Source organism: Euleptes europaea, chromosome 4 (assembly GCF_029931775.1).
Source record: "Euleptes europaea isolate rEulEur1 chromosome 4, rEulEur1.hap1, whole genome shotgun sequence".
Taxonomy (NCBI): domain Eukaryota; kingdom Metazoa; phylum Chordata; class Lepidosauria; order Squamata; family Sphaerodactylidae; genus Euleptes; species Euleptes europaea.
In genome coordinates, this window is record NC_079315.1 from 19,909,774 (window position 1) to 19,933,081 (window position 23,308).

General features: G+C 47.2%; 3 protein-coding genes across 3 annotated transcripts in view; 1 reads left to right on the plus strand and 2 right to left on the minus strand.

The window, feature by feature from the left end:
- The window catches only part of LOC130476935 (protein regulator of cytokinesis 1-like), a 30,034-nt gene extending 23,544 nt beyond the window's left edge, over positions 1-6,490 (minus strand). The window contains exons 1-2 of the mRNA XM_056848946.1: positions 6,468-6,490; positions 1,457-1,589 (exon numbers count right to left, since the gene is read on the minus strand). Coding sequence (XP_056704924.1) covers positions 1,457-1,589; positions 6,468-6,490 — 156 coding nt within the window. The remainder of the gene's footprint in view (positions 1-1,456; positions 1,590-6,467) is intronic.
- A 2,157-nt stretch (positions 6,491-8,647) lies between these two features.
- Positions 8,648-23,308, plus strand: part of IDUA (alpha-L-iduronidase) — a 62,157-nt gene continuing 47,496 nt past the window's right edge. The window contains 2 exon segments of the mRNA XM_056848947.1: positions 8,648-8,844; positions 11,018-11,158. Coding sequence (XP_056704925.1) covers positions 8,648-8,844; positions 11,018-11,158 — 338 coding nt within the window.
- Positions 16,572-19,272, minus strand: SLC26A1 (solute carrier family 26 member 1). Its single transcript, XM_056848083.1, has 2 exons — positions 18,667-19,272; positions 16,572-18,074 (listed from the first exon to the last, which is right to left on the minus strand). The coding sequence occupies exons 1-2, from the start codon at positions 19,270-19,272 to the stop codon at positions 16,572-16,574; spliced, it is 2,109 nt and encodes a 702-aa protein (XP_056704061.1).

The following is a 23,308-nucleotide window of genomic DNA, read 5'->3' on the forward strand; positions in this document are numbered from 1 at the left end:
GTCCCTGGTCAAAAAAAGGTTGGGAACTACTGGTCTAGGTCCAAGGGGTCAGGGCTTGAAAGAGGACTGCTTCAAAGGCATCTGTGGAGTAGCTCCAGGCCTAGACAGCAGGCCCACAATTCCCCTCCTCCACAAAGCGAGCTAGTTCAAGATGGCAGCAAAGCATCCTCCCCAAACAGGCCAAAGCAAGTAGTCTGCCTCACTGAATGAGCAGTCTGAATGTGGCAACTTGCTTCTCCAGGGTAGAAGTGGAACCAACAGTCTTCCAGGGAAAGCTCCACTTGTAACAGCAGCAATTCCCTGAAAACCCTGCCCCTATTGGAGGAGGGGGGGGGAGATTAAGAGAAGATGACAGGGTATCCTTTTTTTGTTGATGTTCATTGGAAGCAACTTTCCTTGCCCTTGCCCTCCACAGAGCTGGTAATGAGCCCATCAGAAATTCCTGTTCCAAGGGAAGGAAGCCAACAGAAAGCCAGAGTTCGGTCCCATCTCTCATGTGCTGCTTTGAGCTTAACTATGCTGCTCATCACCCTTGTAGTCATCCTTACTCATAGTACTACCCACAAAAAAGGTGGTATGGGCAGGGCACATGTGCTCACAAAATGGCTTATACTAATGGCCATGTATTGTCTGTACTTTTTAAAAATGAACGATGCAGCCTGCTTAAATTAAGTTAGCATAACTGATTCCGCAATGAAGAATGAAATTAAATGTTCCTTGAATATGTGAAATTTCAGTAAGATGGAAAATGCTTTGTAAAATATTTCCTCCCCTAGAGCCTGATAAAATTTTCAAAGGCTAATTTCCAATAGCTTTCTCCAGAAGGACAGTTTTTGCTATTTCTGTGTAATAATGCTGAGAGCTACATGTTATTCCAAGGCCTGCTAGCTGACCTTCCTTTTCATATATAGTACTGTTTATCCTCAACTATTTTTTCTTGTTTCCTAGATGGCAAAAATATATGCTCGGGCTCCAAACAGTACTGCTGTCTTCTGGTAAAAACCAATGACAATGAACTTTTTTTTTCATTTCAGAAATCCAAGCATCATTTTAGGTGCTGCTAATTGATGATGAAATAGCAGTTTGGCTTAGAGTAAAAAAATGAAGATTCGACCTAACAAATCAAGACTTCATGTACTTAAGTTTTGTAGAAGTTTCCACTTTTTCCAAAACACACAAAATACATTTATCTTCTTGGTTCAAAGTTTCTGCAAATTCAGAATCTCTGTCAAGTAGTCATGGGGAGGAACAAGGACTTAAACAAGGCACTTAACTTCTATCCCCCAATTGCTCAAACTTTTAGCCAGCTATTCCTCCAACTTCCAAGACTTCTTTCAATTCCAAAAAAACTGATCATGCCTAACAGTAGGAACACCAGGCTGCAATTTGCAAAAGTGGCAAGCTGGGTCTGTCCAATCTACACCCAGAACGTATTACAAACAAAACGGGTCCATACCTCAATGTGGGCCTTCACAGCCTGCATACGATCCAGCTGCAGTTCTTTCTTCATGCCCATTTCATTCCATAAGTCTAGCAGGTTAGCCAGACCCTTGGAGACACTGTTTACTAACGAGGCAGCCAAGACCTCGCTGGAACAGAGAAAAAGAAATTACCAGCAAATAATCTAAGGTCTTGCCTTCGCTTTTCCAATGATTTATTTCTGCCCTTAGAATCATAGAGTTGAAAAGGACCACCAAGGTCATCTAGTCCAACCCCCTGCACAATGCAGGAACCTTACAACCACCTCACCCACACACACCCAGTGACCCCTACTCCATGCCCAGAAGATGGCCAACATGCTCTCCCTCTCATGAACTGCCCAAGGTCACAGAATCAGCATCGCTGACAGATGACCATCCAGCCTCTGCTTAAAAAACCTCCAGGGAAGGAGCACTTACCACCTCCCAAGGAAGCCTGTTCCACTGAGGAACCGCTCTAACTGTTGGAAAATTCTTCCTAATGTCTAGACAGAAACTCTTGATTTAATTGCAACCCATTGGTTCTGGTCCAACATTCTTGGGCAACTGAAAACAACTCTGCACCATCCTCTATATGACAGCCCCTCAAGTACTTGAACATGGTTATCATATCCCCTCTCGGTCTTCTCCTCTTAACTGATGTGAATGCACCCTTTTGTAGTTGCAGGTCAAGAAAGGCTCCCTTGACGGCTGCCCTTGACACACTGAAGTGCAGTGTCCCTGGAGTGCAACTTCTGTGAGACAGACTTCAGTGGCCGCAGGAGCAGCAGGAGGAACATAAAAGAATTACGAGCAAGCACTCTATTTCTGAAGCACTGAGGATGGCAATGATCAGAATATTGCATCTCCCAGCCTTATGCGCTTTTTTTCACTGTGCTTCAACACTCTTGTGGACTCCGGTCCAATACCAAATTGCATGGTCCTGAACTTGCAAACACAAAGGACAGCTGGACATTGGCAAAAATCTGTGCCTACAGTGTGAGGGTTCCAGCATTGCACCAGCCAGAGGCTTTCAAGTTTTGTCCCCACTTTGCACATTGACTTGCCAGATAGAATCCCTGTGCATGTTGTAGAGCACGCAAGCCATGCCAGGGTGAGGCCAGCCCAGCATCTGTGCTCCCCGCCACAAACTACAAGTGGAAACTAGAACCCCTCCAAACGTCTTGTGGCTGCACTTGGTGGGCGCCATGGCACACACACCCCCGGCACCACATTGGGGACCCCTGGCACATCACATTTTCTCCAGCTGGAACTCCAACCCTCTTGCAGACTCGAGTCCAATACTAAATTGTACGGTCCTGAACTTGCAAACACAAAGGACTGTTGGCCTTTGGCAAAAATCTGTGCCTTGCCAGATATCCCTTAGTACCCTTGCCCTTCCTTCAAGGAGATCAGACCCACGCTTCAGTTCAATGACAACCCTGGAAAGGTTAGGAGTAAGGGGACTCACTCCCCAGAGCTTGCGGAGCACTACATCTACAATTACTATCAACCAGAAGAGCCAACCCATCAAACATAGCCAACCCATCAAACATACACAAAAGGTATAACTATTGATATTAAATACACAACTATAATTATCAGAGTACCTCTCAGGATGTAGCATTACCTCTCCACCACTACTGAGTCTATGCACTCTTTACTTCTTTCATTGTCTTCTAGCTTGCTCACTGGCATAAGAGACCAGGGCCCTGTGGGACCTAAAAGAATTCCGCAGGGCCTGCAAAGCAGAGATATTCCGCCAGGCCTACAGTTGAGGGCAGCAACAGTTCCATCAGATCTGGCCTCCCCACTCCCCCCCATAGTATTATGGTATTATCTGGGGGCGGGGGGCACTGACTGTGGTTCTGAGCTTCTCTGGTTCTGTTCTCTACAGTGAGCCACTTGTTCTATTCTCCAGAACCAATTAGTTTTAGAATTGCTTAAGCGTTTTAATGAGCGAGAGATTACTACCGTGTTTCCCCGAAAATAAGACATACCCATAAAATAAGCCATAGCAGGATTTCCAAGCATTTGCGCAATATAAGCCATACCCCGAAAATAAGACATAGTGATAGGCGTGGCTAGAGGGAGACTAAACTCCCCTGAGCCCCGCCCTCCGTGGGCCATTGGGCTCAGTCTTCCCTTGTTCCCGCACTCGCGCCCCGACCTCCCAGGAGGCGATCACTCCTGTTCCCCGTCTTCTCCCCACTCCCCTCCCACCGACGGCTCCCCCCGCTATCTGCCGCCACTCGCTGTGGACTCCCGCTCCCCCGCTGGAACACGGGGCTGAGCTTTGGCCTCTGTTGGGTCCCCCGGGTTGTCGCCCCACCCCCAGGACCCGTGCCGTCTGCCTCGGGCCGGCCCACTTCCCCCCGAGGTGCAAGGTCGGCGCTCGGCCTCCCCCCATTTCCCCCTCCAGCTCTGCATCCACCTGCGCCGCCGGTGGGCTTGGCCGCCCTCGCCTCCTCTTCCCCCCCGCCTGGTAAGTGGGGTTGCCTCCCCAGGCGTTGGAGTTCTCCCAAAGGGTCCCCCGGTGTGGCGGTGGGGGCGAGGCGCAGTCCCGAGGGTTCGCCCCAGGTCGCGGACTTGGGACACACCATACTTATGGTAATAAAAAAAATAAGACATCCCCCGAAAATAAGGCATAGTGTGTCTTGTTGAGGAAAAATAAATATAAGACAGTGTCTTATTTTTGGGGAAACACGGTATGTATAGTTTTATTGTTTGGTAGAATTGTTATGTTTGATGTTGTAGCCTCCCTGAGCCCGGATTCAGCCAGGGATAGGAATTTTAAAAATAAATAAATAAATACCACAGCTTACGTGAGAGCGAGATAGCCAAGGCTACTTTGCCTCCTGCTGGTGGGGAGGGCGTAGGCTCCAAGCCAGCCAGCAGCTTTGTGAAGCCTCTCTTTGCAAGAAGCCTATGCGCCCTTCACTTCCCTTTTTGCCTTCTTGCTGTCTCCCCAGCACAAGGCACAGCTGCTCAGATAAGAGATTGCCAAGGCTCCCAGAAGAGAACAAGCTGGCTCCAGGAAAAAAAGGGGAATAAAACCACACCAGTATGGCCAGCTTGCTTTTTTCCTGGGTGGATGCTATGGTGGTGGTAGTCATCAAGTTTATTGTACAAGGACATAACAATCTAAAACAGTATAGTAACAGGTTAAAATATACAAAACCAGAATCATTAAAAGAATACAAAAATTAAAAAATGCCCATTCGGCTCTATCCAGCTTTACCACCTTTCATGGTTTGCTTTGCTTTGATTTTCGCGGCTGCCAGGCCATACAGTGCCATTCTTTTGGAAATATACGGGTCCTTACCATTCAGCAAATAGATTAATCTGTCAACATCAGATGATAATTGTGACCCTGAAAGAATGTTTGCCAGAAACTTGTTCCGGGACTCAGTGTATAAAGGACAGGACATAATGGGGGATATCTTCCACTTAACCCCTACATAAATAAATGCGTTGAGCCAGAGATATTTTAAAAAACAGCCTGCAAGGAGTTCTGTGGGCATGGTTTGGAAACGTGGTGGTGGCAGTGGTTTTTACTGTGTCTTCCCAGCAGCCACCTGGGCAATGGGACAAGAGTGTGGAAGCCATAGAGAAAGATGGCTGGTTGTTAACAGGACAGCCCCCTCACCTCCATCACTAGCAAGGAACTTCCAGGGCAGGGAGGCTTGCAGCTTAGTCACTCTCCGGACCCTCCAGAAGAGACTGTTTCAAGGTGGGAACCACCTGCCAACCACAAGCTCCATGAAGCAATGGCCTTGCCCACTCTCCTAGAACATGGGAGGGATGCCTCACCGGGGAACAGTCCTCAAAAGAGGCACTGGTGGCTTCCGAGCCACCGAATATCACAGGTTAAACAGAGTGCCAGTCAAAAACCATGCATAAAATATCAAGCAATATCAAAAACCCATTAAAATTACCAATTGAGCAGCAGAAAATAAAAATAACAGTGACGGTTCCACCCTAGCTGGCCTCCCCCTACCTTGTCCCTATTTCTACTTGTCAGGGTAGAAAGGCTCATTTTCAGCCAGAGAAATAGGGTTGCCAGGTCCCTCTTCGCCATTGGTGGGAGGTTTTTGGGACGGAGCCTGAGGAGGGCTGGGTTCGGGGAGGGACTTCAATGCCATAGAGTCCAATTGCCAGAGTGGCCATTTTCTCCAGGTGAACTGATCTCTATCGGCTGGAGATCAGGTGTAATAGCAGGAGATCTCCAGCTAATACTTGGAGGCTGGCAACCCTAATGTGGAGGAATCATTGCGAGGACAACCTATGGATAGGGTTGCCAGGTCCCTCTTCGTCACCAGCGGGAGGTTTTTGGGGCGGAGCCTGAAGAGGGCAGGGTTTGGGGAGGGACTTCAAGGCCATAGAGTCCAATGACCAAAGAGGCCATTTTCTCCAGGTGAACTGATCTCTATTGGCTGGAAAATAGGTGGAATAGCAGGAGCTCTCCAGCCAGTACCTGGAGGTTGGCAACCCTACAGCGAAACCAAGCGGTCAACAAAGCTGGCTCCGCTCATGCCAAGTTAAAATACACCCGCATTAGACGAAAAGGTGCAGGAACACGAGCACGTTTTAACTTGGATAAAAGCTGATCCTCTTCGCTTCCCCGCTCCAACCTCCGCCACAAGGTTTCAGGCTCTTGGTTCCCACCCGTTTATTTATTTGTTTATTAGACTTATGACCCGCCCTCCCCAACAAGCCGGCTCAGGGCGGGTAACATCATTTTAAAAATACAACAACACACAACACAAACATACAGTAAAATCCATAATAAAACCAATAAAATTCTAAAAACCTAACACGGTTAGAGGACTTCACATTCCCCCCCCCCCACACTCCTTTTCATTTCCTCAGGCTTGAACCCTCTTGTTTCGTTTGTTTTTTTGCTTTGGCATAGGCCCCGTCGAATTCGAGGGACTTACTTCCGAGGAACCCTGCGCAGGGCCGCACAATAACCAACCTCACCACTCCGGCCTGAGAGGTTTCCCTCACCTTTCCCTGGGCGGCTTCGGCATCCTAGGAGGCAGAGAGGGAGAGGTGGCCGCCACCGCCTTCTCGAGACGCGAAAGGAGAGCCAAACAAAAACCCCTCTGACATCCCTAACCGAACTCCGCGACCGCCCGAAATTCAAACCTCTAACGGAAAACGAAAACAATGCGCGCGCCCCCCCCTCGACGTCACAACGACGGCGCCCTAACCGAACGAGCGGCCAGCCAATCGGCGCTTCGCGCCGCTGCTTCAAACGGTCCCTGCGAGAGAACGGAGGCCACGCCCTTTTCCTTACACGTCACGTCAAGCAAGGAGCTGAACACCCACCCCAAAACTCGAGAGGTGCCTCTGCCTTGCTAAAATGCCCCCGTGCGCGCCCCTATTGGATAAGCGCCGGCGCGCGTGAGGGAAGAGGCGGGAGCTGATTGGCTCGCCGATGAAGCCTCTCTGCCCGTTTAAAAACAAACGGGTCTTAAAGCGGCTAGTAAGGGCGTGCGGAAGGATGCCTCCTTAATGGGGGCCTGAGGAAGGGAGAGCCCGTTCATTAAGGCTCGTGATGGAATAAATGGTGTTATAAAAGTGCTTCGGCCAGTCTAAAGGGACTGGAGGGTTGAATGGTGGGGAGGGCGTTGGGACTTTTGTAATGTAATTGGTGAAAAGGAATACGGTCGCTTACCGAATATTGAGTTGAACTGGGCTCATTTCCCCTAGGAAGAAAAGAGCAAGAGTCCAGTAGCACCTTAAAGACTAATAAAAATATTTTCTGGCAGGGTACCTGCCAGAAAATATTTTTGTTAGTCTTTAAGGTGCTACTGGACTCTTGCTCTTCCTAGGGGAAATGAGCCTAAAGAGCAAGAGTCCAGTAGCACCTTAAAGACTAACAAAAATATTTTCTGGCTCACGAAAGCTCATACCTTGCCAGAAAATATTTGTGTTAGTCTTTAAGGTGCTACTGGACTCTTGCTCTTTTCTACTACTGCAGACAGACTAACACGGCTAGCCGCTGTGAATTATCTTCCCCTAGGAAGTATGCGTGGGATGGTTTATAGTTAATTTTTAAAAAAACATCTATTTATTTAATTTATACCCCACCGAATGCCGGGCTCAGAGCGGCTCCCATAATAATTTCCACGTCTACGCTTATTAAAACGGAATAAAACATTTAAAACAGCCATTAAAAACAGCCCTATAAAACAGCGTTACAGCGGTTCGAACAGATGTGTAGACCCCCACAGGTGGTAAAGAAGGGAGAGAAATGAGTGGTGGTGGGGGGTGTTAGATGACATCCCAAGGATGACACTCCTACGCATGTTTACTCAGAAGTAAGCCCTTACCCAATAAAAATATTTATAAAAAAGGGGGAGGACTATGCATTTTGTTCTACTAATACTCGTTTCTTCTGTCAATGTAAAATATTGTTTAATCGAAGGTTTTTTTTTCTTTTTTCCCTTTTCTTTTTTCCGTATCCCCACTTAATGTTGAAAACCAATAAAAATATTTATATAAAAAAAGAAGAAGTAAGCTCTTACCACAGTCAATCAATCATGCAAATTTTATTTATCAGCTCTGAATAAAAATCAAGAGTTAGGTTCAAATAATAAAAGTTGACGGTTCTGGGAGGGACGATTTGAAGAGGAGGAGGAAAGATCTATGGGGAAAAGCTCAAAATGTAACCGGTGCCTGGGCTTCCCACGCTGACCCGGAAGGTTTCCTCTGGAGTAAGTCCCGCTCAAGCCGAGAGACTGCCTTCCAAGGAAACACGAGCACAAGGGGACTGCATAGATCTCGCACGGGGGAGCAACAACATCCGCGCCCCAATAAGCACGCCTCGGATTGAATGCTAGATGGGACCGAGAACTTTTCTCCCCGGGAGGACTCGCCTTCCCCAAACTGCTGCCTGCAGAAAATAAAAGCAGGAACTGAAGAAGAAACGACCATGTTCCGTGCAGCAGAGGGGTGTGTTAAGTACCTTTGGAGCTGATTCGGGACAAGATCACTAGATTTGACGTCTCAGCCCCTCCACTGCAATTCTCTAGGACACACCGAAGGGAAGAGTCTATGTAACAAAATGAGGAAAGACAGCATGTACAGATTAACTGCATGACCAGCGGATCTAGCACCCCCCTGCCTGGAGGCACGGAGCTTGCCTGGGCATCTTTTATTTTTTGCAAGCGCAGGATGGCATGGCGGCAGCATCTCGGACCCCTGGGAGTATTTTTACTACTCATCTGAAGTTTATAAAATCGCATCTAGCATGGGGCGTTGTGCTGCTGCTGCTGGGCGCAACAGCGGAGGTGCTCTTGGGGGCTTTCGTGGTGAAGGTGGACGTCTCGCAGCCCGAAAGGGAACTGAAGCACTTTTGGAAAAGCACCGGATATTGGTAAGAAAGCAGGGATCTTAACGGGGTTGCCAGCGATCAGACGGACTCCTCATTATGTATAACGCAAGCTGCAAGGGCAGCGTTTCCTTTCCTTTCACCTTTCCTTTTATCCCTTAGAAGCTCCTTGATCCATTGATCTTGAGCAGCATAGATCTAGTGTTGGAGGGATGTAAGGACTGAAACAAATCTTGCCACTGACAATGTAGCCTTGGGGTCCCTGTCGCTTAGTAAAAAAAAGGCATTATGTCAGTCACAGAGGCATTGGATTTGTATATTAAAAGGGGGGAAATATAGTGCGATCGAAGTTCCTCGTAAAAGCGGCCTTCCAAAAGGGCATGGGCTAATGTGTCAATAGAGCCAGAAGAGCAAGGGCAGATCCTGTCTGAGTATGGTATATTCAGAATTCTGCCCTGCATTACCATAGGTTAGCATTCAATCTAGCCAAGCAAAAAGCTCTACAGAGACGAGGAGTTGTCAGATAATATGTATAGGCAGGCAGACCACGTGGAGGGGGTAAGGGCAGCGTTTCATCAGAATATTGTTTCACAGCAGGGATGTACTAAAAACGAATGACAAGCCAGCCCATTGGAAGCAATGGGAGAGGTTGCCCAGCCCTTTGAAGATAATGGGAGAAGAGAGTGCCGGTTGACTGGCATTGACTCCATTGAAAGACATTACAGCACAAAAACGGTTGCAAAGAAAACGTGGAATGAGTTTCCCAGTAAGGTTTCTAAACCGTCCTGAGGTGGGGATTGAACCTGGGACCTTCTGCGTGCCAAGCAGATGCACTACCGCTGAGCCATGGCCCCTCCCTCTTCCATTTTAGCCTCACAACAATCCTGTGAGGTAGGTTAGGCTGACAGTGTGCGACTGGCTCAAGGTTTCCTAGACGGTTTACATGACAGAGTGGGGATCTGGGAGATCCCGGGTCTCCCAGATCCTAGTCCCACAGTTTAACCTCTACAGGGCATGCTGGTAGAGCATCTGCTTCGTGTATAGAAGGTCCCAAGTTCAATCCTTGGCATCTCCCATTAAACAGAGCAGGCAGCAGATGAAGCAGAAGACTGGTCTGCTTGCTGGCTGGAAAAGACAGCAATAACTACGCTAGACAGATGGTCTGATTCAGTATAGGGCACCTCCCTGTCAGATCAGTTTTATTTTAAGGACAGAATATTGGGGATCTATGGCATTTTTGCGATATGAACTTACTGACAAATGCACACGTTGAGGTGATCTCCACTCGGTCTTCTGTAGCTTCCCTACTGCTGCTGTGGCAACGGGACTTTAACACGTTTTTTCCTCCATTTTCCTGTTTGCCACCCCACTTTCTCTTCAGCATGAGGCACAGGAGCTCAGACTAGAGTGTGCCTGTCACAGTGCCCAGAGGACAGCAAACTGACCTTGGAAGACAGGGAGAAAAAATCACCACCCCTGCTATGGGCGGTTTGCTTTTTTCCCAGGTGCCATGGCGGTGGTTCTACTCTTTTCCTTTTTGCAGCCAGCTTGCTCTCCTTCCAGGAGCTGTGATGAGATCACAGAGGCTGCAGAGAATTGTTGAGGGGAGGGAGTTGCAGGAGAGGACAGGGTATTCACTTTCCATCCCTGCCAAGAGACTTGGACCTCAGGGAGGCTCACAGCTTATGCCTCCAGTCCCTCTGATGGTGGCTGTTTCATAGTGCATATTACACAAGCCTACCAGACAATGGCCTTGCCCACTTTCCTGGAGCATGGGTGGGTGCCACATTTGACAACGATGCTCAGAAGAGCCACAACTGACATGTTAAAGAGCCGCAGGTGGCTCTTAAGCCACTGAGTATCACCACTATAAATGAAGAAGAGTTGGTTTTTATATGCCGACTTTCTCTACCACTTAAGGAAGACTCAAACCGGCTTACAATCACCTTCCCTTCCCCACAACAGACACCCTGTGAGGTAGGTGAGGCTGAAAGTGTGTGACTTGCCCAAGGTCACCCAGCTGACTTCATGTGGAGGAGTGGGGAAACAAATCCAGTTCACCAGATTAGCCTCCGCTGCTCATGTGGAGGACTGGGGAATCAAAGCCAGTTCTCCAGATCAGAGTCCACTACTCCAAACCACCCTTCTAAACCACTACACCACACTGTCTCTCTTAGTATTAATGCTTAGTATTATCATTGTTTCCTTCATTTTCCAGTCCTCCTCTGCCACACAATCGAGCTGATCTGTTTGATCTGAGTAAAGACCAGATCATTAACCTGGCCTACATTTCTTCCGTGCCTCACAAGGGCATTGAACAAGTGCGAATCCACTGGCTGCTGGAACTTATTCTAGTCGGGTAAGTCAAAGTTTATATTCAATCGTTTCGGGGCTTGTTTTATCTGAAGGCACCTGGCACAGGCTCAATGGCTGAATCTAAGCAAGTCTTACCGTGTTAGCTGTTCAGATGGGAAAGAGGCCTCTTGGGAAATGCCCAAGTGAATCCTTTTGAGGAACAGAAGGAACTGAATCTCTAGGAAAAAATTAAAAAAATGGGCTCTGGACAGAGGTTACTGGCACATGCATCCTTGGTAGAGTAATCCCACGCAATGCTACTCCAAGCCGCATTACTTTATTTCAGCAGGCTTAGACTGGTGCAGCTATGCCTAGGACAGCAAGGTTAGCCCTTGTAAGTCATTCTGCAAAAGCCACTAGCCTACTTGCCGTGTTGGGAAAGGGAGGCACGCTTTTTCAAGACATGCTTTCTTGAAATGCTTCTACAGCCGCATGCTGTAGAAGCATTTCAAGAAAAAGGCTGAGCAGTTCCCAGGAATGTAGCTTGGCTACCGTTGCTGATCTTCTCCAAGGGCAGTCACCAGAAAGCATTGTGCAGATGCTAGTGCTTCTCCGTTTGTGTTGCGCATTCCAGCTGGGCTGGTTCCCAGCATGAATTGGCAAGCGCACCTAGAAAGAGTCCGAGAGCCTAGAATGTATGTAAATGCCATCCAGTTGCAGCCGACCCTGGTGGTTCACCATCACTTCCTCTACAGAGCTTTCCTTGGGGATCTCCCATCCAAGTACCGACCCTACTTAGCTTCCAAGATTTCATGCAATCGGGCTATGTCATGATACCTTCCCTCCTAGATCCCAGAAAGGTTCTAACAAAGGGTCCTACACCAGGGATTCCATGGGAGACACACAGGGGGTGGGGGAGGTTAAGTAGATAAATTCAATGCCAAGGAGGATAGGAAAATTAAAAACCATTGAAAATGATGCTCACTACCCACTGTACATTGAACTGTACAATGTGGTAATCTAACATTTGATGGGAGTACACAAATACATTCTTTCAAAGAGTAACACTTTCTCATCTATATAAGGCACACTTCTCCAGAGATCAAGAGATCAAACCAATATAAAATATCACCTTTAATAGGTATATATTGTGCATCAACAACAGTGGACACAGTAATGCAGGTTTAAAATGTAGTATAACGTATCAATTATCTTCTACCTTCTACTTGCTTTACTTCTGCTTGGAACACCATTATTTTGCAACTCATGTCAAACAAGGCTTGTGCCCAGCCTGTCGGGGCTGAGAACAGAACCAGCTTAAGCAGTGAGTTAGAACACTTGCTAAGTACCAGCTAGTAAGTATTCTGATTAAGTAAGGCTTTGTTATTTTCTTGCCAGTGTGCCTTAACTATAACCTGTGTTTTAATCCATTATTTTGAACTTTTCTTAATAAAGTTTATTCAGCTTTTTAAAGGCTGTGGGTTCTTGCTGGCCTATGCTTGGTCCCGTTACATCAAGTCCTGAGGTCCCTGGAGAGGGCTCAGGCTTGGCACATGTGAAGTTTTTTTAGTGATTTGCCCTAGCCAGCTCACACGCACATTATACAGAGTAACAAGCATCCACAAAGAGCCAGCGTGGTGTAGTGGTTAAGAGCAGCGGTTTGGAGCGGTGGACTCTAATCTGGAGAACCAGGTTTGATTCCCCACTCCTCCACATGAGCAGTGGATGCTAATCTGGTGAACCAGGTTGGTTTCCCTGCGCCTCCACATGAAGCCAGCTGGATGACCTTGGGCTAGTCACAGCTCTCTTAGAGCTCTCTCAGCCCCACCTACCTCGCAGGGTGTCTGTTGTGGGGAGGGGAAAGGAAGGTGATTGTAAACCGGTTTGATTCTCCCTTAAGTGGTAGAGAAAGTCGGCATATAAAAACCAACTCTTCTTTTTCTTGTTGCCTGGGTAGCCAGCCATAATTTGTAACTGTCGCCGAACTTCCCTGTCCCCATCACAAAGAAGGGGGGAAATCTTGTCTCAAGCATCAGGCCGAACTTCCCAGACACTCGGATGCAGCTCATAGAGATTCCTCTAGGTTTTTCAGGGTTGACAGGAGAGTGGGGCCTCGTACCAGCTACTGAGCCAATCTTCAGAGGCACTGAGGGTTGCCAACAGGCCTGGAGGGAAATGTCCTCTCCCTTAATATGTGAAAGTGGGCAGCTGAAGCTATTCAAGGCAGGGAGGTAAGTAACGTCAGCCGGCAAATGGCCTTCAAATTAAGCATCTGTTAAAGAGAGAGGACATCTTTCTCCAGGCGAGCTGGCAGCCCTAGAGGCACTTGGGCTGTCATAACAGCTGGGCTGGTTCAAAGGGCATTCTGGCCTTGAGAGGTTCATGCCCTAAGGAATTACAGCTGGGAGGGTATTGGGAACACCTGAAACTAATGGGGCCCATGATGTGAAAGAGGGAGGGTTTTTCCACGGAGATAAGCTCCTTTCGGGTTATCATTTTGGGCCAGGGGAATTGGCAGTAAAACCATACGCGACCAGTTTTGCTTTGTGGGTAGTTAGCACGGCTAGTTAATTGTTTTAAGTTTCTTTTTTATTGCCTGTGTTGGAATTAGGGTTGCCAGCCTCCAGGTACTAGCTGGAGATCTCCTGCTATCACAACTGATCTCCAGCCGATAGAGATCCGTTCACCTGGAGAAAATGGCCGCTTTGGCAATTCTATGGCATTGATTCTATGGCTTTGGATTCTATGGCATCGAAGTCCCTCCCTTCCCCAAATCCTTCCCTCCTCAGGCTCTGCCCCAAAAACCTCCCTCCAGTGGCGAAGAGGGACCTGGCAACCCTTGTTGGAATGAGAGTTTGCTTTTTTTTTTTTACTCTCTCTGTACTCAATAAATATTGTCAATTGATTTGAGCAAAGGTGTGAGGCGAGTTTGTGCATGGCTCCTACCCTCCCAGAAACGAGCCTCAAGGCTGGAGTAGTGAAGCCTGAGTCCAGGCCCCTCTGTTTTGTCTGTGGAGGCTGGAACCCCCATACATCCTGTTTCCAACTTCAGGCCGAGTCAGGCACCACAAATGTGTTATACGGTGTTATACGGTGTTATACGAGAGAGGCTCACCACTGGAGAACACCTTTGCGAACCTCTGCAGATTGCTCGGTCAAGTTTACAAGCACGCTTTTTTCCGAGTCTGCACAGGCAGGCGACACCATTCCTGAACCGTACGTAAACGCACACAAACACGTGAAGCTACCTTATGCTGAATCAGATCACTGGTCCAGCAAGGTCAGCATTGTCTGCTCAGACTGGCAGCTGCTCTCCAGGGACTCAGGCAGAGGTCTTTCACATCACTTCCTGGTTGATCCCTTTAGCTGGAGACACTGGGGACTGAGCCTGGGAACTTCTGCATATCAAGCAGATGCTCGACCCACTTAACCACAGCCCCTACCTGGTAGTTATAAGTAGAACTGAAAGTAGGGTTGCCAGCTCTGAATTGGGAAATACCTAGAGATTTTGGGGGCTGATCTCCAGCCGATAGATATCAGTTCACCTGGAGAAAATGGCCATCTTGGCAATTGGACTCTATGGCATTGAAGTACCTCCCCTCCTCAGGCTCCACCCCCAAAATCTCCAGGTATTTCCCAACCCGGGGCTGGCAACCCTAGCTGGGTGTATCCGTTGAGGTTTGCAAGGCCAAGCAGTCAAACCATGATTAAGAGCATAGCTGTGACAGGGAAAAGAACCAAACATATACACATGTGTATATGTGCTTGGGTAGGTGTTCAGCTGACTTGAATAAGCGGTGGGGTTGTGAGGGGGTGATGGTGAGGCAGGACGGAAGTGAGGACAAGGTGCCATCTGATAATCCTGCATCGGGGCGGGCGGGGGCGGGTTTCCATGTGCCTGCACATTGCAAACATACATTCTCAGTCAAGCAGACTGAGCCAAGTAGGGGAAAAAGGCCAAGTCTGAAGTTGAGGACTAAATTGGACGGAACAGGGAAGTAGATCTCCGACGGATTGCTGGAGGAAAATTGAGAAGCGTAACAGCTGGCAAAGAAAAGAGGCTAGTGGTCAGAGTGCATGGGGTGGGGGGTGGTGGAAAAATATCCAGGCTGAACAGAAGGAGATGTGGTTTGTTGCCCTGATGTTCTAGTCAGGGATTCCTTTCCATGGAAAGAGGTAATAGGGTTCAAGCTGTGCCATCTGACCCATCTCTTAATCCGAAATGTGTGAGCTGCAATTGCGCAGTAGTGAAAAAAAGGCATTTTGCACACGCTCAGAGGCACTTTGCTTCATTATTATTTCTTGTATTCCAGAGCTCTGCCCTCCTATTGAAAACAAATACTGAGGAGAGTTATGACATAAATTAAGCCCTGGTCACATTGTTTGCTACTTCCTCTCCTAGCATCAATGTATAATTTGTAGTTTGCAAAATGCTATTAGGCTTTTAAAAAAACATTCACTTCTGTTGTTGGTTTTCTAATGTGGGTTTTTCGGTTTGTTTGTTGCTAAGTATTATTTCCTCAAGAAATAACCTTGTTTAAAACATTCCACAAATGAACTTTGTGTGTAGAAGGGGTCTGGTTTCTTGGGAACTCCAAGCAGGATAAGACCCAGGCAGATACAATTCATGTCTGTTGAGCTGAAATAACCATTCCCTCCCCTATTATATTCTTTTACGGCACACAATCCCCATTTCGCTAACTGGTGTGCTTAAATCGGAGCTGGATCCAACACGATCCCTTTCAGAACACACTGAGCATCATTAGGCCCAGAAAACCAAGATCATTTAAAAAGTGATCTTGTATGTGCATGCCACAACGGGGAAAGCACCAATCAGATTTTTGCCACAGGCGCTATAGACTTTCCTGGGCCAACTCTCCTTGAAATTACATAAGTGTAAAGTTTCCATTCTGGCAGCAAACTTCAGAAAACTCTGCAGATCTTCAAGTCAGGACAACACAGCTTTAGCATATAGAGCTATGATCCAACTATTGCCTTCTCATGCCACCCCTCACTCTGGGCAAGGATTTTCAGCAATGCCGACCCTTGAAACTAAACAAGAAACAGGCCTGGAAGGGAACCTTATCAATCTGATGTTCTTATCTTGCTGGAATGAAATCTTGGGTGTGGGGGAGCTCAAATATATGAAAATAAATGTACCATTAAAATGGGCCAAGTCGCCATTAAAAATAACATACTGGCTTTGATTTTTTTTAAAAAATAGGAGAGCAATGACATTGCATATAAGTGCACATGTATAAATTGACCTGCCCTCAATTTTGAGGTTAAAGTGTTGTGCTGTGTTAGCGCAGCTGTGTACTGATAAAAGTTAAAAATATGAAAGGGAGATCCAGGCGCTGTTTAGGATTAAAGGTGACTCCCAAGTCCAGATAAGGTGACCACTGCTCAAACCTGTATGCGATAAATGAAGGATCTCCCAAGTGCCAGTTGTAAGAGAAGCAAATGTGGACCCCAAACTATACAACAGAGACGTCTGCTAAAATCTCCTTCTCTCGTACAAACTGAATGGCACCGTGTATACTATAAAACAGCAATTCATGCATGTCTTTGTTTGCACTTCTCAAGTAGCCTCCTCTTTCTAGAGAATTTATCACATTGGGGTTGCAGCAAGCCAAGAGGACAGTGATGTGGAGTTCCTGGTGATCTTTGTGCGTGTCTTTTAACGTGCTCACTCCGGCCGTGTCCACGAACGAAATGGCTGAACAGTCTATGATGATGGCTTGCAGGTCACCGTGTTTAGGGACCAGACACGGAGTCATCTCTCCCTGCCCTGGTCCCTTCTCAAGACTTTGTCGCCCTTTCCTCCTGGCCTTTTTCCTCTTGGCGATTTCCGAAGCCGGATCCAGGCCTGTCCTTTCGTGGAGGCACTTCTGGAAAAAGTCCTTGTTTGCATAATAGAGCGGCGCCTCGAAGCGGAAGATTTTGACCTTCGGGACAGTCCGAAGGTTTTTGTATTCCTCGTCGTCTTCATAGAAGACGGTGCTCCCAATTTGGCCCAGTAAGGCAGCATGAGGGTGCTGGGTGCGGCCGACAATGCACAGCATTGAGAAAACAGCCCCGACCAGAAGTCCCATTTCAGTGCTAATGAGGGCAGAGGCAAGCATGGTCACGCACCACACCAGAGCATCGATTTTGTCCAGGCGGTAGCGCTGGGGGACGTCTTTGAGCTTCCGAAGGGCTCCTCTTAGGCTGACGATAATAATGCACGCCAGGATGCACTTCTGCAAATTGTAAAAAAGGGGGGCGAAGAACAGCAGCACCAGTAGCACGACCATGGCGCTTACGACGCTGGACACCTGGGTCTGGCATCCCGTCGACGATTTGACCAGGCTTTTGGCCAGAGCCGCACTGGTGGCAAAGCAGTGGAAGAAAGCCGGGATGATGTTGCAGAAGCCGATGGCAAACATTTCCTGGTTGGCGCGGACTGTGTAAGCGTACTTCTTGGCGAACATTTCCGAGAGCGAAACGGTGAACGCAAAGCCAACAATGGCGAGAGGGAGAGCGTCGACGGCAACCCTCTGCATGAGGCCGAAGTTGGGCACCTGGGGAGGAATAAATCCGGTCGGAATGGTGCCCGACACGCTGGAGGCGTAGACTTCATTTAGTCGCCCATAATGAGAAACCAGTGTGGCCACTACAATCACCACCAGCTCGGTAGGAAGCGGGACCTTGAGCCGGTGCTTGTATCTGTCCCCTAGCTCCTTGGCGGTGACCAGCACGGCGATGCAGATGGCACTTGTGATGACGTCGCAAAGGTTGGTCTGGGCAATGTTGCGAAAAATATTAACCCAGGTTGTTATCGAGACCCCGTAGCCCTGGGCTCGCGGGATCTTGATCCCAATGAGATACTTCACTTGAGCTGTTAAAATGGTCAACGACGCACCCGTTGCAAACCCATCCAGGACAGGCTCGGAAAGATACACCGACACAAAACCCAAGCGGAAGAGGCCCATCAGAACCTGCAAGGAGAGAGCAAGAACAAGCGTAAGAGCACTAATTGTGCATGATTTTATGGGCATTGGCCTGCTTATAGATGTAGGTTGGCAGTTTAGAAGAAGAAAAAGAGTTGGTTTTTATATGCCAACTTTAATAATGTGATATCAAGCATGCAGATGTTAGGTAGGCATTTAGGGCTGGGGTTAGGAAGACAGCCTGATCTCTTACCCTCTGTAAGCTCTGCACAAGCAAAGCCATGTGTAAATAGGCCTTTAATAGGTTGCCAGGTCCCTCTTTGCCATCGGCGGGAGATTTTTGGGGCGCAGCCTGAGGAGGGCGGGGTTTGGGGAGGGTCTTCAATGCCATAGAGTCCAATTGCCAAAGTGGCCATTTTCTCCAGGTGAACTGATCTCTATCAGCTGGAGTTCAGTTGTAATAGTACCTGGAAGTTGGCAACCCTAGCCTTTAGCCTCTCCTGTTCCTTTCCTCTCTCTGTTGTTCATTACCCTTCTGTATTGTTTTATAAATGTGAACGGTATTTCTTGCTTTGGTTTCCCTTAAAGCAAAAACTTAAGTTCCCTGCAGGAAATGTGTAGCATAGATAAGAAACGGTACCTGATAAACTCCAGCCAAGAAGGTCAATGCAGTAGCCACTCCAATGGCGTAGCATTCTTTCCCACATTCGGTGCTCACAGAGCCAAGGGTAAAGTTATAAACTGTAACATTCAGTTGGCCTCTGATAGCAATGGTTTCCTGAGGATCGTCGTTGAGGTCAAACCCCGCCAAGAGCAGTTCTCTGTCCACGACCTGTCCGACCATCAAGCTTAACAAACTGAAAATCCCAACCGAAACATGTCGGGAGGTGCCCATGAGGAAGTAGATGATGTTGGCAAAGAAGGAAGTGTAAAGACTATAAATTGGTTGCAGCCCCGCTAGCAGAGAGTAGGCTATTGCTTGGGGTACCAGAATGATCCCAATGATGAGGCCGGACATAACATCCCCCCAAATGTATTCTTTGCAGTTGTATTTGGGAAGCCATCGTAACACAGGGAAGAAGTCCATGGCCGTCTTCTTCATTTTCCTCATGGAGCAAGAGCAGTTTTTTCTAAGTTGGCTTTTGATCATGTCCATTTTTCTCATCCGGACTGGAGACTTCCTTTCCATAAGGAACTGGAAAGGAGACCCGTTCTCCATTCTGATGGTCTCCGTTTCCTTCTCCATTCTTTGCCTGTCTCAGTCAGTTCCTGCGACATAAAGAGATTACTGCTTGAATTGACTGGATCCTCTTTCATGATTTCAAGAGCAGGTTAGCCTAAGTTTAATTTGAAAATGTGCTACTGTGATTCATTTGATTCACACCCTACTACTCCATCCCAAAAATTGTGCCACTTAGAAATATTTAAATTTTAAAATTAAAAATGGAGATAGAACTCGAATGAAATGGTATTTCAGGGGATCTCTATTAACCAGACGTTATCAGGGTGTTCCCTTCTCTGACAGACTTTGTCCCTGTTCCAATGAAGAGGTTGAAACTATTCAACATGTTTTCTTCTGATGCCCCTTTTATCAATCGCTACGTTTTAAATTTTAAAATCCTATTTTAACCCAGTTTGTGAGATTCCCTAGATTCCCTAAGGCTAATTTCCTTGTCGGTATGATTGCAATTTATTCAGCCTAAAATACTCTTCAATGTGTTACTGTATTAGCTAAATGTTTTTTATGCCAATAAAGGTACTTGATTGGTATTTCAGCGGATCATCAGGAGATACAACTTCATGAAGTAATTCTGTACTTTTGTCTTCAACATTTTATTTTTACAATAATGTATCGTAACATTTGTAAACAATATTTTTCTAACTGGCAGTTATGCATAGTAGAAGTTTATGTCAGCTTCAAAGCGTAATTACCCCTGATCTGGATGGCCTAGGCTAATCCAGTCTTGTTAGATCTCGGGAGCTAAGCAGCCATGGTTAACACTTGGATGGGAAACCACCAAGGAAGTCCAGGGTTGCTATGCAGAGGCAGATAATGGCAAACCACCTCTCTTCGTCTCTTGCCTTGAAAACCCTATGGGGTTGCCATGAAGTCAGCTGGGACTTGACGGCACTCTCCCTAATTACTCATACCAACATCATACCCTCTTAACGGATGAGGCACACAAGGGTGTTCGCATAGACTTTCCAAGGCTGAGGGCTGTAAGGAAGAAGAAGAGTTGGTTTTTATATGCCAACTTTCTCTACTACTTAAGGGAGAATCAAACCGGCTTACAATCATCTTCCCTTCCCCTCTCCACAACAGACACCCTGTGCGGTAGGTGGGGCTGAGAGAGCTCTAAGAGAGCTGTGACTAGCCCAAGGTCACCCAGCTGGCTTCATGTGTAGGAGCAGGGAAACCAACCCGGTTCACCAGATTAGCCTCCGCCGCTCATGTGGAGGAGTGGGGAATTAAACCCAGCTCTCCAGATTAGAATCCACTGCTCCAAACCACTGCTCTTAACCACTACACCACACTGACCGAACACAACAACGAAAGGCAGGTTTGCAGAAGAGAGGAGGCAGAGCAAAGCATTTGTTTTACACAGCCCTACCTTCTTTCATTAGTAAAACCTGAACAATGCTGGGTAACATACTGATGTTAACAGCATGATGCTGTAACTCAAATAAATGATGTTATTAACACTGCTTCTTCATTTCCTCCTTCCAGTCCATAGGGTTGCTTGCAAATAACATACCCCGCTCTTTAAACAGGGATTAAATTTTTAGAGCACTTAAAAATATCGGGGGGGGGGGAAATATTCCGTTTTTTCCCCTCTACCATATAGGAGTTTCATCCTGGAGCTCGAGAAACAAATTATACGATGGGTGTGTTTAAAAATGGCATGGATTTTGCATCCTTTGTGGCCCATTGCAATAGCCAAAATGATTCAGCAGGGGGCACTAGAGTCCAGTGAAATGAGCTCCAGAGCCGTGGGCTTATTTTCTCACCACCTGGTTGTTGGCCCAGGCTAGCCTGATCTCAGAAGCTAAGCAGGGTCGGCCCTGCTTAGTACTTGGATGGGAGACCACCAAGGAATTCCAGGGTTGCTATGCAGAGGCAGTGAATGGCAAACCACCTCTGAACGTCTCTCGCTTCAAATATCCCACTGGGTTGCCATAAGTCGGCTGCGACTTGACGGCACTCTACACGTACAGTTACTAGCGCTAATATCATGACTTCTTGTATATTTTTTAAATTGAGGCATCTCTGTACTCCTTTGGTCACGGATTAGATTTCTTTCCAGCAAGGTGTACATTGTACCAAATAAGCTATCAGGGAGATAAACTTTCTGTCTTTATTTTTTTTATTTTATAAAAGGAGGGGTACAGAAGGAAAAAAGGGGGGAAATAGGGGTGTCCACACTGCAATTGAGAGGACACCTCTGGAGGGAGATCATTTCACAATCCTGGAGCTGCTACAGAAAAAGGCCCTGCACCTGTCTGCAGAGGACTTCACCTTCTGTCACTATTTTGCTATCACCCGTGATAGCCCTCTCGTTGAAACACAATACTGACCTACCTTACAGGGTTATTGTAGGGATTGCTGAGATACTGTACATGGAACTTTCTGGAAAACAGCTGAATAAATTGTTTACGACGCCTGGTTTTCAGGCTGGTTCCCCACTACAAGAAGAGAGCCAGAGTCATCTTGTGGTGAGAAAATACTCACTGCCTTAGAAACATAGTCATCCAAAGGGACAAACAGTTCTTAAACGAGAAGCATATAATGAATTTCAAAACATTTCTTCAGAGCAATAGTCTCTTATTTACATAAGAACAAAAGAAAAGGCATGCTGGATCAGACCAAGGCCCATCAAATCCAGCAGTCTGTTCACACAGTGGCCAACCAGGTGCCTCTAGGAAGCCCACAAACAAGACAACTGCAGCCGCATTATCCTGCCTGTTTTCCACAGCACCTAACATAATAGGCATGCTCCTCTGATGCTGGAGAGAATAGGTATGCATCATGACTAGTATTTGACTAGCAGCCATGAATACCCCTCTCCTCCAAGAACATGTCCACTCCCCTCTTAAAGCCTTCCAAGTTGGCAGCCATCACCACATCCTGGGGCAGGGAGTTCCACAATTTAACTATGTGTTGTGCAAAGAAATACTTCCTTTGATCTGTTTTGAATCTCTCACCCTCCAGCTTCAGCAGATGACCCCGCGCTCTAGTATTACAAGAGAGGGAGAAAAGCTTCTCCCTGTCCACTTTCCATACCATGCATCATTTTATAGACCTCTATCGTGTCTCCCCTTAACCGCCTTCTTTCCAAGCTAAACAGCCCTAAGTGTTTTCCTGAATATGCGTCCTGAAAAACTTAGAGCACGTTTTCAGCCTTTGAAACCTGTCGCAATCCGCAATCAGCTCCTGAATTAAACACTTATTTCTAGCGTCGGTGAACTGCGGGTGTTGCATGCTGCCTTTAGATGTGCACTGCCCGCCCGCCCTGCGATATCGGCACGGACACTCTCGCAACGAGAAAGACCCCTTCTGCTTTGCTTACCTATCTCCTTTGACGATGCATACATATATATATACACATAAGGAACGAATGAGGATTCCACCCGAGCTCCCCGCACTTTGCTGCTGCGGAAGCCACTCAGCGCCAAGGGCTGAAGTTGGATGTGTTTTAATACTTGTGGGCTGCCCCCCGTAATCAAGCAATAGGCCGCGCTAGGTAAATATTGACGGGAGTAAACAAGGGACCACGGGGCACCACCCCCAAACCTCATCTCTGTTTCCATTCCCACCCGGTTGACCTCAGTGATTCAATTTCAGTGGCAAACATTAAACAAGTTATAATCCTTGTAAGTATAGTCTGTATAATAATTGATCCAAGAACCCGTCTCTGGCAGAAAGTAATTACTTAAAGCGGGAGCAGGACAACATGTCTGGCAGTGGGGCTTTCTGCATAGCCTGGCCGCACTTTATTTTATTTTCTCTTTTTTTTTTACAATGCATACAGCTAGCTTAATGTATCACTGGATCATTCAGAAGCGGCACAGTGTTTAAATGGCAGGGGTGAGGTTATTGCATATTGGCTGCGAAGCGTACAGCATGAAACAGGGCATGCAGACTGTCAAGATAAGACTTCACCTCAGTTTAGTGTAGCCTAATGAAAAGATATTGGCTCTGGCTTAGCGCCAGAGCACCTGCTTTGCATGCAGAAGGTGGTCGGTTCAGTCCCTGGTGTCCCTGGTTAAAAAATGGGTCAGGC

What these genes read in the sequence shown, in the direction of transcription:
- SLC26A1 (XM_056848083.1), bottom strand. Translation starts at nt 19,272, where the DNA reads ATGGAGAAGGAAACGGAGACCATCAGAATGGAGAACGGGTCTCCTTTC. An exon ending in TCTTGGCTGGAGTTTATCAG is followed by an intron (nt 18,075 to 18,666) that starts GTACCGTTTCTT and finishes CTCTCCTTGCAG; the next exon opens with GTTCTGATGGGCCTCTTCCG.